This window comes from Ammospiza nelsoni, chromosome 20 (assembly GCF_027579445.1).
Source record: "Ammospiza nelsoni isolate bAmmNel1 chromosome 20, bAmmNel1.pri, whole genome shotgun sequence".
Lineage (NCBI taxonomy): Eukaryota > Metazoa > Chordata > Aves > Passeriformes > Passerellidae > Ammospiza > Ammospiza nelsoni.
The window spans coordinates 3,261,920-3,278,638 of record NC_080652.1 but is presented as its reverse complement, the minus strand read 5'-3'; the positions used below and the strand labels follow the sequence as shown (position 1 = coordinate 3,278,638).

Here is a 16,719-nt window from a genome sequence, read left to right as displayed (position 1 = left end):
ATTGTATTATATTATATTGTATTATATTATATTGCTATACTAAAACTATACTAAAGAGAAAGGAGACATCAGAAGGCTAGAAAAGAATGAATAATAAAAACCCATGACTGACCAGAGTCCTGACACAGCTGGCTGGGATTGGTCATTAAATTAAAACAATTCACATGCTGGGTAAACAATTCTCCAAATCACATTCCAAAGCAGCAAAACAGGGAGAAGCTGAAGCTTCCCAGGAGAAGAAATCCTGGCAAAGGGATTTTTCATAAAATATCACAGTGACAGCTCCCCAATCCTAAAATGGCCTCAGAATGGTGGAATCACAGAATGGGTTGGCTTGGAAGGGACCTTAAATCTCATCCAGCTTTAAGGGCAGGGACACCTGCCACCAAGCAGGGTCCCAAAAGTCCCCTGTCCCACCCAAGAACAGGCAGCCCTCAAGAACAGCCTTAAACCCCAAACTGAACAGCCCAGGTGCCCAAATCAGAGTGGCACTGACCTGATCCTGTGCCAGTGGCAGCTCTGCCTGTCCCTGACACCCAGGCCCACGTCGTGACTGAGCCATGATTTGTGCTGGGCATTAAAAGGAAAAAAAAAAGCAGCTGATGACGCAAGTGGCTTTTTCTTTCAGGCATTTCAAGCAGGACTGGAGAGTGCATAAGTGCAAGAAATTGCTGGAGAGGGGAGGAGGATTGCAGCTCTTAAATCATCTGCCTCTGCCATGCAGGGTTACACTCAGTGGTGTTGGCACTGTGGAGAGATCACTGCAGGCAAATCAGGGGGGAGCTTCTGCTCCTTGAACAGGCTTTTTCATCAGAAAAGGGAGCTTTGTTTGAATCTGAATTGCTTTGACTTACTTAGGGTTTTACTAAGTATTGCAGCATTCCTTGAAATGAAAATATGGCTGGGGATACAGGTGAAACTATTGCTGTCTGTTTGATTTGATTCAGTTTTTAATCCACACTATCTAAATGACTGATAAACTCTAACCCTGTGCTGTCCACCCCATGGAAACATTAGGGTTTGGTGCTAAAATTCTCATCTTTGATGTTCTCTTGCACAGTGGAAACCACCAAATTCCCACTCAAATGAAGCTGTTTGGGGCTGGCTTTGCTTAGGTGCAGTCTGTGTGGCACTGAGCTTTAGGAGATTTGTAGATATGCAGATACAGAAGGATTTAAGGAGTGTCAGAGTTTCCTACCCCCTCTGCCTGCTTGGACCCAGCTGGGATGTGTCAAACTGAACTTGGGCTGATGAAGCACAGCAACCTCCATTCATTGGGAGCACCCCTGTTGTGAGAGGTTTATGCTCATAATGTGCAGAGCTCAAAAAAATCTCCCTTGAAATGATGATTTCTCACAGCTCCTGCAGCTTTCCTTCAAATCCAACTTCTGCCTGTTCTATCTGGAGCTGAGATGGAGCCCGCTCCCTGCACCATGGGGAACTTGTGAGCCTGCACTGTGCTGGATTCAGCTTTGCTGCAGGAGGAATGAACGGTGCTGGAAGCCAAGGCACCCAGGAATTCTGCTGGAAAACCCTCTGGATGCTTCTCCCTCTGCACTGGGAGCACTCAGCTGCAGCACTCACCTGATTCCTGCACATGTCCAAGCTGTGCAAAGCAGCCTGGCCAGGGACAGAGGATTGGGAGCCAATCTGCTAAACAGGGATTTAGCCAAGAGGCAGCCCCGAGTGCCAGCCCTCTCCTAATACTCTCTTAAGCAGCACAGGCAGCTGCTGCTTCCTCCCTGGCCCTCCTCACAGTTCACCTCAGTCCTCCAACTGCAGCAAGGCATTTCCAAGCAGAATTAGGTTTTGTTGGCTTCTTGCTACAGTGCCTTTTAATTAGGAGCACAGCTGCTCTGGAAACACGGAGCTCACTTTTCAAAGAGTGCCTCTGGAAAGTGATTACAGTGGATTAAAGCGGAAAGGTTAGGCAATTTATTCAGGTGGCACTTAGCAAATGCGTTGGATTATTTGGTGCTGCAAGGATGATTTAAAAACTCCCAAGAATAACATCTTTTAGGGCTCCTGCTGGCCTTGAGGGACTCTGCTGGCAAGGCAGGTGGTGGAGGTGAAAGCTGGGAGTGAGCAGTGCTTGGCTGCTCTGGAGCTCTCCATTGTGCTGAGGTCCCTTTGCTGGTGTCTGTCAGGTCCCTGCAGTTATCAAAGGCTCAGTTCAGCCAGCAGCTGTCCCAGGAATTATTGTGGACTCTCAGTGTCCATGAATCTTGTCTCCAGAGGATGTTTGTAGGTGATGCTGTCTGTACCTGGCATTGATCCTCTGCCCTGAGCACTTGCTGCCAGCTCCCCCCTGGCAGAGCTCCTTTTCCAAATCATCACAGAATCACTGAGGTTGGAAAAGACCTCCAAGATCACCAAGTCCAATCTTTGACTGATCCCCACCTTGTCACCAGCCCAGAGCACAGAGAGCCACATCCAGACCTTCCTTGGACACCTCCAGGGATGGGGCTTCACCAACCAATGGTTTGGGTTAGGAGGTCCATAAAGATCACCCTGTCCTACCACAATGCCAGGAGCAGGGACACCTTCCACCATTCCAGATTGCTCCAAGCCCTGTCCAAGCTGATCTTAAAACACTTGCAGGGATGGGACAGCCACATCTTCTCTGGACACCCTGTGCCAGGGCCTCCCCACCTTCAAAGGGAACAATTTCTTCCTAGGCAGTCCTAAGGAGCACTTTGATGTGGTGAGACTCTGCCCCTTGGAGCCCTGCACAGCTATTGCACCCAATGGGGGCATTCATTCAGCAGCAGCACCTGGGCTGAGGAAGGTTGGAGAGGTTTTGCTCAGGTGGGAACACTCCTGAGCCCAAGACCTGCATGAATCCTCTGGCTCTGCATTTGGGAATGATTCTGGTTCTGGAAAGCTGCGCTTGTGCTGCTCCCTCTCAACTGCCTGGCTCTAGTATTTACAGAAATTGAAAGGATAAAGCCCCAGAAATCCATCAGATTCACTTCAAAGCTGAGGCTCCATGAGAACACCTCAATCCTTTTCTCTCCGTAGGGAAAGCAGTGGGTGCCCCTGTCTGGAGTGTATGGAAATGATCCAACTTGCCAATGTGTGAACAATCTAAACATAAAACTTCTCTGAGGAGAAACTAAACCAGGAGTCTCATCCAAAGGGAAGGCTCAGAGCTGTCCTGTGGCAACAGCAAGTGGATGGGGCACCCCAAGGATGAGCAGTGGCTGCTGCCAGGGCAAGAAAACAGAATTATTCCCAAATAGCTGCTCTGTCACCCTGATTTTTTTAAGATTTTCTAAGCCTTCTGATGTTTACATTCTTGTAACAAACTTTCTCACACACTTTCTGTAAATAATTTATTGTTTTGTATTCTTTTATGGAGGAGGAGAAATTTGATGGACTGTTGGTTTGTCCAGTGCAACTGGAGAGGTGGCACTGTCACCCTCCAACCCACTGTCACTTTTGGAAATCTATAAATGTTGGAGTCAGAAAATAGACTTCCCTTTTTCCACCTTGAGAACAGCAATGTGTGCTGGTGTTGTTTTGAGTGCTATAGTGACAACTGCTCTGTGTGTTTCTGCTGGGTAGCACAGGATTGGAGTTGTGCTGGTATAGCCATGATATTTTCTGAAAAATCCCTTTGCTAAGGATTTTTTCTCCTGAGAAGCTGGGAGGCCTCAGGAACAAAATGTAAACAATGGTTATCTGCTGCTGTGGAATGCAACAGGTGCATCTGGGATTGGTCTCATGTGGTTGTTTCTAATTAATGGCCAATCACAATCAGCCGGCTCAGACTGTCTGGTCAGTCACAAGATTTATTACCATTCCATTTCTTTATATTCCTTGTTAGCTTTCTGATGAAATCCTTTCTTCTGTTCTTTTAGTATAGTTTTAATATAATATAAATAATAAAATAATAAATCAAGCCTTCTGAAACATGGAGTCAGATCCTCATCTCTTCCCTCATCCTCAGACCCCTGTGAACACGGTCACATGCTGGCACTGAGAAAGTGACTTTGTGACGTTCTGGAGTAGAGGTCCAAAGCTCAGGGAGCGAGTGGCACCACGGGGCAGCCCTGGTGGCTCTGGGCACTGCCAGGCTCTGCTGCAGAGGGAGGGGATGGATGTGCTGCTCCAGGCTGGAGCAGGGGCAGCTCTCACTGCATCTGCTCGTGTTCACACGTTGGGAGCCTTCGTGTAGGATTAAAAGAGGCTGGAGGAGCTCAGCCACTGCACTGGTGGGAGCAGCAGGGCTTTAAATAGAGTCTGAGCGGGACTCAGCACTCCCATCGTGTCTGGGTGCAATTCAAAGACTTGCAGTACCTTGGTTGCCCTTCTCTCACTTTGTTTGGCTGATGTAGGCGTATTTTTGTTTTTACTCGCTTCTCTGTCCTATATTGTCCCTTTTCTTTCCAGTAATGTTGACTGCTCCATCTGCTTATTTATCAGCCCCAGTTCGAACACGAATTTCAATTAGCAATCTGCTTTGTTTAGTTTTGTTTTAAACAAGGCATTGAGAGCTCCAACAAAGCTTTAATACATAAAGCTACTTGTAATGCAGCTGTTTAAGCTCTTCCATCATATCCATGAACAAAATGAATTCTACTGCTATCAAGATTCATCTGATGAATTAGGTTTAATCCTCCTCTACTGTAGCAGATGGAAGGCACTTCAACAAAGACAGAAAGATTTCAAATGACTGAGATGGAAAATGGTCTTTGCTCAGGTGTTCCACAGATATAGAAGAGACTCAAACCTCACATAGTAAGAAATAATTCATCCAGCAAGCAGAAAAGCAGTGCCTGGATTTCTGCACTCATTCCTGATCCTGATGCTTCTCTTTTGGGTCTGAGGTCACAAGTTATGGGTGTTGAGGCAGGGCTACCTGTGCAGGAGCATCCTAGATGGGAATGTGATTCTCTGGATCCCACCTATGCAGGTTTGCAGTACCGTGTGCCTGAGGCCCTGCCAGCTTCTTAAGCATCAGATCTGGACCACCAGGATCCCTCACAGGAAAGGCTTCTCTGTCCTGGTTGTGTTTGCTAAATGAGAAATTATTTGCTGGGAGTTTGAGGTGGAATCCAAACCCAACATAACAGAGTGGTTTGGGTTGGAAGGGACCTTAAAGATTATCCCATTCCATCCCACCCTTGCCATGGCAGGGACACATTCCACTATTGCAGGTGGCTCCAAGCTTTGTCCAGCCTGGCCTTGGGCACTGCCAGGGATCCAGGGGCAGCCACAGCTGCTCTGGGCACCCTGTGCCAGGGCCTGCCCACCCTCACTCAATTCTTAAGAACAATTTCTTTCTAAGATCTAATCTAAATTTCTCCTTTTTATAAACGGCTCCCCCAATCATAGATTCCTTCAACACCCTGTCAGTAGCAAATGTGTCTGAATTCCGTTTAGGTGTGATTAAAACAAAGCCTGTGCTGAGCTGAACGGGTGCATCCCCAGCACCATAACTCAGCAGTTACCGTGCCCAGCACTCTGAGGTAACAACAATCCCACACCTGGCACGCCGGGCAATGGAAAAACATCCCCGCGGCTCAGGTAACGCTTCGTGCGCCGGGCCAGCCTGTTCTCGGCTGTAAACCGATCCCTGCCCGGCGTCCTCTGCCGCGTGTCCTCCACCCCGAGCGCGCTCGCCATGCTGGGATGGAGAGAAGCTGCGGGAGCTCCGGGATGGACGCGATCCATCCCGGGAGGGCTGAGGACGGGTGCCAGGACTTTCACAGCTCCCAGCTGCGCTGAGCCGCGGGCAGGGCAGAGCAGAGCTCGGCGCGTTGATGAGCGCTGATGAGCGGGCGCGCTAATTGCGGGTCCCGCGGGGGCGGGCGCTGGGGCGGGGCGGGGGGGTCCGGTCCCGCCGCCGGGGCCGCTCTGTATAACCGGTCTCCCGGCAACGGCGGCCGCGTCACTTCCTGGGGAGCCGCGGGCGAGCGCACGGACAGGTGGAGCGGCGGGGCCGGCCGGTGTCGGTGCTGCCCGGGGGGCTGCGCTGCTGCCCCGCCTGGTTCTGCCGCTGCCCGCTTCGGGTGCGCTCCTGCCCGGCGCGCCCCGCTCCGGCCGCTCCATCCCCCGGCGTGCTTTTGGTGCCGCGGCGATGAGCGCGGAGCTGGACGGCGTGTCCGTGCACTCCTCCTCCTCCTCGTCGGGCTCGCTGGGCTCGGCGCCGGGACCGGCTCCGCGGCCGCTCTCGGCGAACGTGCGGCGGCTGCACCAGGCGCTCACGGCGCTGCTGAGCGAGGCGGAGCGGGAGCGCTTCATCCTCTGCCTCAACGCCTACCACGGCCGCCGCAACGTCTGCGACCTGGTGCGCTCCCTGCGCGCCCTCCTCGACGGGCCCCGCCGGCGGCAGCTGCTGCCGCTGCTGCGCCTCGTCCTGCCGCGCTCCGACCAGCTCCTCTTCGACCAGTACACGGCCGAGGGGCCGTACCTGCCGCCGCCCGGCCGCCCCCCGCCGCCCCCCGCCCCGCCGCCGGTGCTCCCGGGCGAGCTGCGCCAGGTGACGCTGCGCCGGAGCAAAGCCCACGAGGGTCTGGGCTTCAGCATCCGCGGCGGCGCCGAGCACGGCGTGGGGATCTATGTGTCGCTGGTGGAACCCGGCTCTCTGGCCGAGCGGGAGGGGCTGCGAGTCGGCGATCAGATCCTAGGGGTCAACGGCAAGTCCCTGGACAGGGTGACCCACGCCGAGGCGGTCAAGGTAAGGCGGTTCACAGCGGCTCCGGTGGTGTTTTCTCTCCATCCCGTCTTGTCCCGAGCTCCGCTGCGCGCCCCGTCCCGCTCTGCCTCTCCGGTGCCTGTCGGTGTCCCTCCGCTCGTCCCTTCCCTCCCTAGGTTTTATCCCCGTCCCTCCGCATCCCTCCCCGGCTCCATCCCCATCAGCCGGTGTGCCCGGAGCCCCCGGTGCCGCTCCCCGGGACGCGGCGCTCGGAGCCCGCAGCCCTCGGCGGAGCGGAGCCGCTCCGGGTTTGCATCGTGCGGGACCCGCCGTGTTCGGAGCGCGGCCGGAAAGTTTGCGGTGGCGACAGCAGTGTCACCCAGGGCAGGGACCGGGCACGGCAGGCTCGTCCTGCGCTTTTGTCGCGCCTCTGAATGCAGCGGTGCCTGCTCGTGGCTCGCCTGCAGCCTGGGATGCTCGTGGAAGCTGGAAATCTGCGTGAGACGGGTTTTGAGGGACGTACTCCAGCCGCTCTAGTGGGTTTCTCCTCGCAAAGATGGGGAAACTGAGGCACGGAGAAGCAGAGCAGACCCCCCCCAAAGGCTGCCCGAGGCAGGAGTAGATCCCCGATTCCCCTTTGAATGTTCCAGGGGGAGAAGGGGAACAGTTACACAACTGAACTGAGGGCTCCCGCTCTCCCAGCACAGCTCCCCATGCCCCGGCGACCTGTTGTAGCCCGAAACAGCATGGGGGCTATCGATAAAAGCTTTAATGTGGGGTGAGAACTCCATAAACTGTGGGATCTTCGCCTGAAACGCGGGATTCTGAGGCAAATCCAGGTCTGAGTCTCCCAAACCGTTCCCAGAGCTGAGCTCGTGGCTGGTGGGCTCTGCTCAGAATGTTCCCGAGGCACAAACCTATCGAGCTGCAGAATCGACTTTTGGAGCTGCAATTTGTAGGCAGCGTATGGAGAGCTGGGATCTGGCGTGACAAGGCTGTTCTCCAGCTGTTTGTGCTTTAATTTTTCCATAATAAGCTAAAGTGGTTCTGTTGGGAGCCTGTTCCATGTGGAGCCTTCCTCTGACAGCACATTAATCTTGCTCAGCTTTGAACACTTCTTCCCTGCCGACCTGTGTGTTCCCTACCCCGGCTTTAAAATCAGTGCCCTGGGCAAGGGCACGACTTCCAGGCTGGAAATGACTCCCTGGTAATCCTGACAGCACAGGAAAGGTTTGTAGGAATTGCTTTCCTCTTGTTCCTAATGATAGGACAACAGCAGGGTGAGCTTTCAGCTGTCAGTCTGCAATTTTGTGGCTTGGAGATTGCAACCCCCACGTATTTTGGTTATAGCATTGGGATGGAGAGGAACCAGGTGTCAGGAATGCTCTACTCCATGACTTCATCTCCAATTCATCCCACTCTGCTGGGTAATTCACATCACTTTCTGTTTGTTCTCTAATATAATGTAATTGATGCCTTTTAGACATTATTAATTTTGAGTGAAACTAAGTGCTTCCTGCACAGAAATAATTCCTGGAGGACGTGGCTTGCCAAGAGCTATATTTTGTTAATATGATCCTGATAGGAAAAAGCAGCTTAGAAATTGTCTCCTTGTGAACTGAACTTCTTTCAACAACAAATTCATCACTTTCCCTGTGCTGACACCTTCCTGAGCTCCTGGGTTCTTTCCACATCTGGGAAGGGTTTTTATGACCCACGTCGTGGTGGTGGAAACATTTTGCTTGGGAAGAGTGGCAGAGTGATTTACAGTACAGCTCTAATAAATCCTTGGGCGACCCTAAAATGAACCGAGTGTTAATTTGCCCTCAGATGCTGCATTTGGGAGGGGGAAATGAGGAGATTGCCTTCAGTGATGCTCAAGGGCAGCATTTGAAGGTTTAAGGTACAAATGGGTAGGTACAAATTTGAAGGTTTGAGGTATTCAGCCGGTTGTTTTGGGTGTCATGCAGAGTGGCAGAGCTGCAGGGACAAGAGGTGGTGATGAGTGGATTTGTTTTGTGCTCTGCTTCCCCTTGAAACCTGGGATCTGGGGTTCAGGTGGGTGCACTGACAGCTCTGCAAAGGCTCTCCTCAGGCAGAGCCAACCTCGCTGTGTCCTGCCCTCCTCACTGGTGGCTCTTGATCTGCCCTGCAGTGGGGCAGTGTTGGACGGCCAAAATCAGCTCCCTTGCTCAGAGCTTGGTGCTCATAACCCCAGGACTGGGGATTTGACCCCTTTCTTGGCTGTCCACTTAAGAGTTGGACTCGATGATCCTTGTGATGCCTTCCAACTCAGAATATTCTGTGACAAACCAGAGCTGGCTTGGTCCTGGCATTCGTGCACACGCTGTAACAGAGACAGAGAAAGCTGAGGAGAGAGACTTGGTAACCACAAGCCCCTGGCTGTGTGGCTGATCTCTCAGACACTGCGCTCCCGAGGAGGGGCTGTGCGAGCTCCCTGGGGCAGACCGTGTCTGATCGGAGCTCAGCTCGGTCCCTGCGATGCTCCAGCTCCTCTTTCCCCCTGTCCTGCAGCCAGCAGCTGTCTGACCGGGGAGCCCTGCTGTCCATCACAGGCACGGCGTGCTGGGCTGACAGGAGTTGTCAGAGCTCGTTCCTGGGGCCGGGGCAGGCTCGGGAAGGCTCCGGGCTGAGCGTGACAAACTCCCCGAGCCGCGGATGCTCGGGGTGCCCGGCTGGGGCTGTGCCAGCTGCTCGGGCAGAGCAGGGAATAAATGCAATGTCTGCAATCGTTTGTGCAGCCTCGGATGAGCCTTCCCACGGCAGCCACTGCGTTCCTTTATCAGTCGTGGTGGCTCTGATGCCTTTCTGTGCGTTTCTGGAGCCCCAGCTGCTTTTATCCCTCCTGTCCAGGAGGAGACAGGCTCTGCTGTGGGGTAGTGTCACTGTCTGTTGGGAAGGATGAAAGTTTGACAAGAAAGTCTCACAGATTCGGATGCTTAGCAGAAAGATTTTTAAATGTAGAGTCTGATGAAGGAATAGAGATGGAAGCAAGTTTTGATATAGAAGAAAATAATTGCTGAGCCAGTCTTACTGGATAACCAAGGAGGCAAAGGGTGTGTTAGTTAGAAGGGGTTTTTATGGCTTAGAGCAAAGGATAAACCCACCCCAAACAAGAAGATGTTTGTACCAAGCAGAAAGAGAGCACAGGCAAACAAGTCAGCAAAGTTGCAAGTAGAAAAAAGATCTCAGAACTTTCCAGTGCAAGAAAACTGAAAAACAACTTCTAGCTTCAACCGTAATGTACTGACTTTTAGTGATTGGAGAACAGTGACATGAATATGGTAATTACAGTAGTTATGATGGGCTATAGGTAATAGTTAAGGTATAGATTGGTTCTACTGGGTTAAGATGCTGAGCAAAGAAAAGTCTATAACGCATTGTAACCAAACCCAAAGGGTCTCCAGGCCTGCCTGCAGCTGGAGCTGACAGCTGTGGGCACAGCTCTGTCACCCACCACCCTGGACTGCTGTAACCTCTTGGATACAATAAACTGCATTTTGGATACAATAAACTGCATTTTGGAGAGCCCCTGGAGTCCCACATCTCTCATTTGGGCTCTTAGAGCTGTCGAGGCGGTCACGACACAAAGCAGAGACCACAAGCAGTCTCAGATGGCAACTTTTTATTATTGAGCATGGCTGACCTTTTATACACTTTCTTGTTTATACTTCTACCTTGACTATAAAAGGCAGAATAATAAATCAACATAACCCCATTGGTGAAAAGTTACAGTGACTTCAGCTAACTTTCTAAAAATACTTTGTCCTGTGGCAGTGTTTGCAGAGGTCCCAGGAAGAGGGAAGAGATGAGGATCTCACTCCCTGTTTCAGAAGGCTGATTTATTATTTTATGATATTTATTACATTAAAACTATACTAAAAGAATAGAAGAAAGGATTTCATCAGAAGGCCAGCTAAGAATAGAAAAAGAATTATAAAGGTTTGTGACGGACCGAGCCAGCTGACTGTGATTGGCCATTAATTAGAAACAACCACACGAGACCAATCACAGATGCACCTGTTGCATTCCACAGCAGCAGATAATCAATGTTTACATTTTGTTCCTGAGGCCTTTCAGCTTCTCAGGAGGAAAAATCCTAAGGAAAGGATTTTTCATAAAAGATGTCTGCGACATCGCCCAGCTGCAAAGTTCTCTTCTTATCTTTCTTCAGTTTCTCATTTCTCTTGGACTCCTTGGTCACAGCCTTGGAGTGAGCTCCTTATCAGCTTCTTCTTGCTTCTCATCTCCTTCTCCCTCCTTTAGCTAACAGGCCTGCTGTTAGCCCCTTCCACAGGGTAGCAGCAATTTCTGTTCACTCCTGGAATTTTCAGGCATCGCTCAGTGATGCACCCGAAGTGAATCAAGATGAGAGCTGCCACAACACCTGGCTAAGTGACCCGTGTGATGTCCCAGCCCAGAACTCACTGCTGGCCTGTCACCACTGACTGCTGTTTGCAGATGTTTCCAGCGTCAATGAGATAAAAAGTGGCATTCTGCCTTCAAGCACAAGATTACCTCAGCACTCAAATCAATTCCCTTAATGACCAGCTCCTTAACCTTTACGTGAGCACGGGAGTTTTATGCCTTGTCTGCTCTGAGCTCGGCTGTGCCATCCAAATCCAAATTAAATGACTCCATTACAATTACAGCTCCATCATTGCAGCATTCATGAGTGCACTTTAGCAAAAGATCACCAGCATTTGAATTATGGGGTAAGTGGAGAAGTTATTGTTGTCTGCCATATTTTTAGAGCTGGCTTGGTTTTTATCAGCCTTGCTCTTTAGGATATTATGTCCACACACTATATATATATTTATTTTACTATTTATGGTGTATATGCTGCTGTATTTGAGCATATACTGCTATATTTTAGCAGTACTGCTGAAAGTTTGTATTGATAAGCTGTCATATTTTTTCCAGAGAACTTGATAAAATCAAGGTGTTTGTGGCTTTAGACCATCAAAATTTCACCAGGGAGGTGTTTCCCCAGTGCTCTGGGGTTGGCATTAAATTCTTACTCCTTTCTCTCCCACCCTTTACCTTTCTTGCTTTGCTGTAGGTTTTTTATGTCCTTTGAATAAAAAGACATTTAGGGAGGGAAGGGACAAGAGGAAGTGGAAAAATTCCTGATTTAGGATTTGGCTTAATGAGCTACACCAGCCCCAAAGAGCTGCACTGGTCCCACCACTGGCCCAGCCATTCCTGGCAGATGTGGATCAGCTTGAGCGAAATCCCCAAAACTTCACTAATTTGGATGTGCTGGGCTGGGGGAGTTTGGTTCTTTGGTGTTGGTGTAAATCTGTGATGGCTTTGCCAAAGTCACTGGGCTGGAATTGAGTTTATTCTGGAGGAACTGGAGTAGTTCAGGTGCCCTGGCTTGGGTTTTTTATTTGTGAGAGAGGCTGGAGGGGCTGGGGAAGGCTTGGTTTGAGGCTGACAAGGCACAGGGCTCTGGGATGTGGCACTGCCAGCCTGTCCTGGTCCCTGTGAGGGAAGGGGATTGCATCAGGGGGTACCACCCCACACCCCAGCCTGGGATGGAGGGGGATCTCATCCCCAGCCTCCACCATCTCTGCTCCAGCAGAGCTCTTCACTCTCTCCATCCCTTCCATCTCCTGCTCTGATGGAAGTGCCAAGTGAGCATTTAAAAATTATTAAGAGATTAAAATTCCTTCTATGTCCCATTACTGGCAAACAAGGTGATCTCTTCAGAAATTTCAGTATTTCATAAGAAAGGACTCCAGGTGTGGGATTGCTGAAAGACCTCTGAGAAATGACAGCAGAGATGTGCAGCCCCGAGCCTCAAACATATTTAGAGCCATTTTTCTTTCCAGCCAGCTTCCAATGAAGCAAATTTCACGTCACTGTTTCTTGTGATGCCCAATTAATTGATCACCATGATCTGACACTGCTGATTTAATCACCCCAGCACTGGGGGCTCAGAGCACTGAGTGCAGCTTGGTTTGGTTGGGTTTGACCCTTCCAAGTGCTTGGAGCTGTGGCTGATCAGCCAGAGCAGAGCTGGGATGGCTGAGGGATGCAGGCAATGCACTGAACCCTGATTCTGTGAAGGTTTCAGCCCTGTTCCTCTGATCCCCGATTCTGTGAAGATTTCAGCCTTTGGTCCCTGATTCTGTGAAGATTTCAGCCCTGTTCCTTTGATTCTGTGAGGATTTCAGCCCTGTTCCTTTGATCCCTGATTCTGTGAGGATTTCAGCCTTTGGTCCCTGATTCTGTGAGGATTTCAGCCCTGTTCCTCTGATCCCTGATTCTGTGAAGATTTCAGCCCTGTTCCTTTGATTCTGTGAGGATTTCAGCCCTGTTCCTTTAACTGCTGCATGCTTATCGAGGCTGTGTGTTTTTAGAAGGCACTAAAGAAAGAGGTTTGAAACTTCTCCCTTTCCCCAGGGATCTGGGGGAGCTGTTGTATGGAAAAGGAGGATGTGACTAGCATCCACCTCAATAATTAGAGTGGTAATCCCTTCCTGCATTTGCTTAGAAACAAAACCCCCAAAACTGCACCAAAAAAGCACTCACAGCTTGAAAGGCAGGTGCTGTGTGATGCCAGGAGCTCCTGCTCTGCCCTTCTGTCCTGCAAACACTTTCCAGTCAGCTCCTGTGCTCAGCTGGACTCAAAGGAGAGGGTGGGAAGTGTAAAGACTGGGAAAAAGGAGGAGGGAAAATGGTCACTCTGGAGCTTGGAGGCATCTGCATTTAAAATGACTTTTAAAGCTCCTTGAGGAGGAGGGCTGATGGCAGTGGAAGGGCTGCTCTGGTTCCAGGGCAGATCTGGAGCTGTGGTTTGAATTCCTGGTGTGACTTGGGCTGGGGTGAAGCTGCATACCCAGCCAGGGCTGTGGGAACGTGGGTTTGGCTGCTCTACCTGGCTTTGGAGTTGGTTGTATTTGCTGCTCTGCCACTGGTTTCCCTCAGTGGACAAGTTCCTTAGTCATCTGTTTCCCTTCATTTCACCAGCAAATCACAATCAGCCCTAATGAAATCAAATGGTTTTATAGTGATGCAAAAGATTGGAATGAGGGCCTTAATCTCTCCTCTTCTCATAATGCAGGGATGATAGGACTTGGCACCAGCACTGGCTTGTTCATCAGGGTTAGCATTGTCAGGACATCCTGGAGTTCTTGCAGCATCTCTGTTATTTAGTGGGCTCCTTGTAAATAAACAGTTTTGGCTCAGCAGAGAAATTGATAAGATAACCTGGAGGATAAAAGCTTATTTCCTTCTAGTGGCCGTTGGAAGAAAACAAAAGCGTCAGAACTGGTGAATTAAAATATCCTTTACCCAGCTCCCCTGTCCTCAGGGATGAGGATGGATTTTCTTGACACTTTCCTCAATGCCACGGAGAATTATTCAGCTCTAAATGCCCTCACTTAGAGTGACAAAGCACCTGCTGTGTGATTTACCTTGGGTTCTTTGGACTGGATGCTCTGAGTTCTCCCTGCCAGGAGCACCAGGTGCTGGGTGAGGACAGGTGAAGCAGAGCCCTGGGGGAGCTCTGGTCATGCAGGTGCCCCAGGGATTGCCCCGGAGCCCCTGGGGCTGGGAGAGGCTGGAGGGGGCTCTGCTCTGTGCAGGCTCTGCCTGGATGCCCTCGGTGCTTCATGCACTGTTGGGGAAGATGAAACAGGAAAGCCTTATAAATATGATTGCCTGGCAAAAGATTTTGAGAATATAGAAACTATAAATGAGATTGAAATGAAAGCAAGCTTTGAGATCCCTCAGTTACTGAACAACTGGAAAACAATGGTGTGGCCAGCTGAAGGTGATCCCCTTTGGATGGAACAACACCCTCTGCTTGCAGACAGGCCCAAGGGTCAGAGCAGACCCTACAGCTTGGCAGAAGGGGCCCAAAGAGGAGTTTGTAGGGTTTAAAATGTAACACAGTATGGTAATGTAATGATTTTTATAGGCTGTATGTAAATGCTGTAGGATTTGTATCTTGTACTAGATTGGTTAGTGAGAATCAGAATATTGAACACAGAAGAAGATTTATTGTACTGTAATGGGAACCTCGCTCTCTTACCCTTTTGCTCTCTCACCCTCTCTCCCCCTCTCTTCTCTCGGCCCTGCTCTGAGCTGTGTTTGGCAGCTCCCAGCAGGGCCCTGCACCCAGGCCCTTTGCAATGAACCCCAAGTTCCAGACCTGGCTGCAGAGATCTCTCATCTCCGTCCATCCCCACCATCCTACCCCCGATGCTCCTACCATCCAGCATCTTCCTCACTTCCCCACATTGATTCTTCCAAAGTTTTCCACCCAGCCATTAACCCTGTTTAGACAGTGTGGCTTTTTCTGATGGCATTATCATTTTTAGCCAATATGGTGCCTCACATCACTCCTTCCAGGAGTGGAGCAGAGAGAAGACCTGAGGAAGCAGGAGGCAGTGCTTCAATCTGCATTTCCCTTATGCCTTCCCCTGCCCTGAAAGCACCCAAACAGCTTTGGGTTTGCTTTGTTTCCACAATTATGTGGAACTTTCTGCTGTTTTTAGAACCGTCCTGGGCTTCCCTGAGGGCTGCACTGGGCAGGAAGCAGCATGGAGAGGTGGGAGGTTGCAGGGTGGGGATGGGGATCTGTCAGCCCTTGGAGGGCTTGGGGAGAAGGTGCTGGAGCTTAGATTTCACTTGACCTTTGCCGTGAAAGGGACATGGGCTTCCCGATGCCTTGGGGCTAAATGTGTGCAATCACCATAATTATACATCGATTTGCATTGATTTGCATAAGTGCCTCTACTTGAAAGCCCAACTGCTGTCCTTTGCCTTGGGAGAGGGGGAGAGGTTGGACTGTGCCTCCTGCAGCTCCTGTTTGTCCTCCTGCAGGGAGGCTGTGTCACCCCTGTGGCATCCCTGGTGTCACCCCTGTGTCCCCTGGACCCTGGCACCATTGCTGTCCCTCCATGTGTGCTTCCCTCAGCCTCCTCCTGTGTCCTGCTCTCCCCTCCTGTCTCTGGGTCGCCTTTTCCTCGTTCCACTTCTCCCTGTTCCTCCCAGCTCAGAGCATCCCAGGCTCTCTGTTCCTCTGCTCACATCCAGCTCCCTGTGCTTTTTCAGGCAACACAGGGCTGGGATAGACTTAAAATCATGAAATCCCAGACTGGTTTGGGTTGGAGGGAACTTAAAGCTCATCCAGATCCATGGGCAGGGACACTTTCCACTGTCCCAGGCTGCTCCCAGCGCTGTCCAGCCTGGCCTTGGGCATTCCAGGGATCCAGGGGCAGCCACAGCTGCTCTGGGCTGCTTGTTCCAAAATCCCTCTCTGCACTCTGGGGCAGGGGACAGTCTCTCCTTGCTTCACCTGGCAAATTTGGCCTTACCCAGATGTGCAGTGGGAGCTGCAATAGCCTTTTGTCCATCCTGCCTGCAGCTGACCCCTGGAGCAAACATTTTGGGAGCCGAAAATCCTGTGCCTGCTGTCCTGTCTCGGCAAAGGAGCCTTTCAGCTGATGTGGCTCAATCATGTAAAATATCCTGCTCCCCTCCCCAGCAGCCACAGGGAGCTGCTTCATTCCCCCTGACAGCATCACAGCATCATTGTTTTGCCCAGTCCATCTGATCCCACAAGCTTAAAAACCCTCCCTGAGTCCAGCAGGAACGCCCTGGAATGGAGCAGGAAAGAGCGGCCGGACAAACTTCTGCCATCGCTCCTGCACGGAGCCGGAACGCGCTGTAAAAGCTCCCCCTGCCTCCCTCCTGTGGAACTGATGCCTTGGGAGGGCTGAGCCAGAACAGAGGCTGGGCAGAGCTAAAGAATAAAGCAGGGATTTATTCAAAGCATCCCCTCCATGGATGCACCTGGGGCAGCACCAGAGCCCAGCCAGGGCTGCACCCAAGATGAACCAAAATGGCCCCAAAATGCACGGCCGGGCACGGGGTCTCTCCCTGGGATCAGTTCTGCTCCATTTGCACCTTGCAGTTCATTGTCCCATTCCAGCTTTAGCCCAGGCAGTCCCACCCTGCTTGTTTTTCTCTCTCCAGCCCACGGTGTTTGTGCTCTTGGGCTGAGATTTGGATCATTTGTCCTTGGTGCCCAGCTGGAG

At 51.1% G+C, this 16,719-nt stretch overlaps 1 protein-coding gene across 2 annotated transcripts in view; it reads left to right on the top strand.

Annotated features, from left to right (window-relative positions):
• Nucleotides 1–6,085: 6,085 nt before the first annotated feature.
• WHRN (whirlin) overlaps nt 6,086–16,719 on the top strand; it is a 54,650-nt gene continuing 44,016 nt past the window's right edge. For both annotated transcript variants that reach the window (XM_059486336.1, XM_059486335.1), the window contains exon 1: nt 6,086–6,685. In XM_059486336.1, the coding sequence (XP_059342319.1) occupies nt 6,086–6,685 (600 nt within the window). The remainder of the gene's footprint in view (nt 6,686–16,719) is intronic.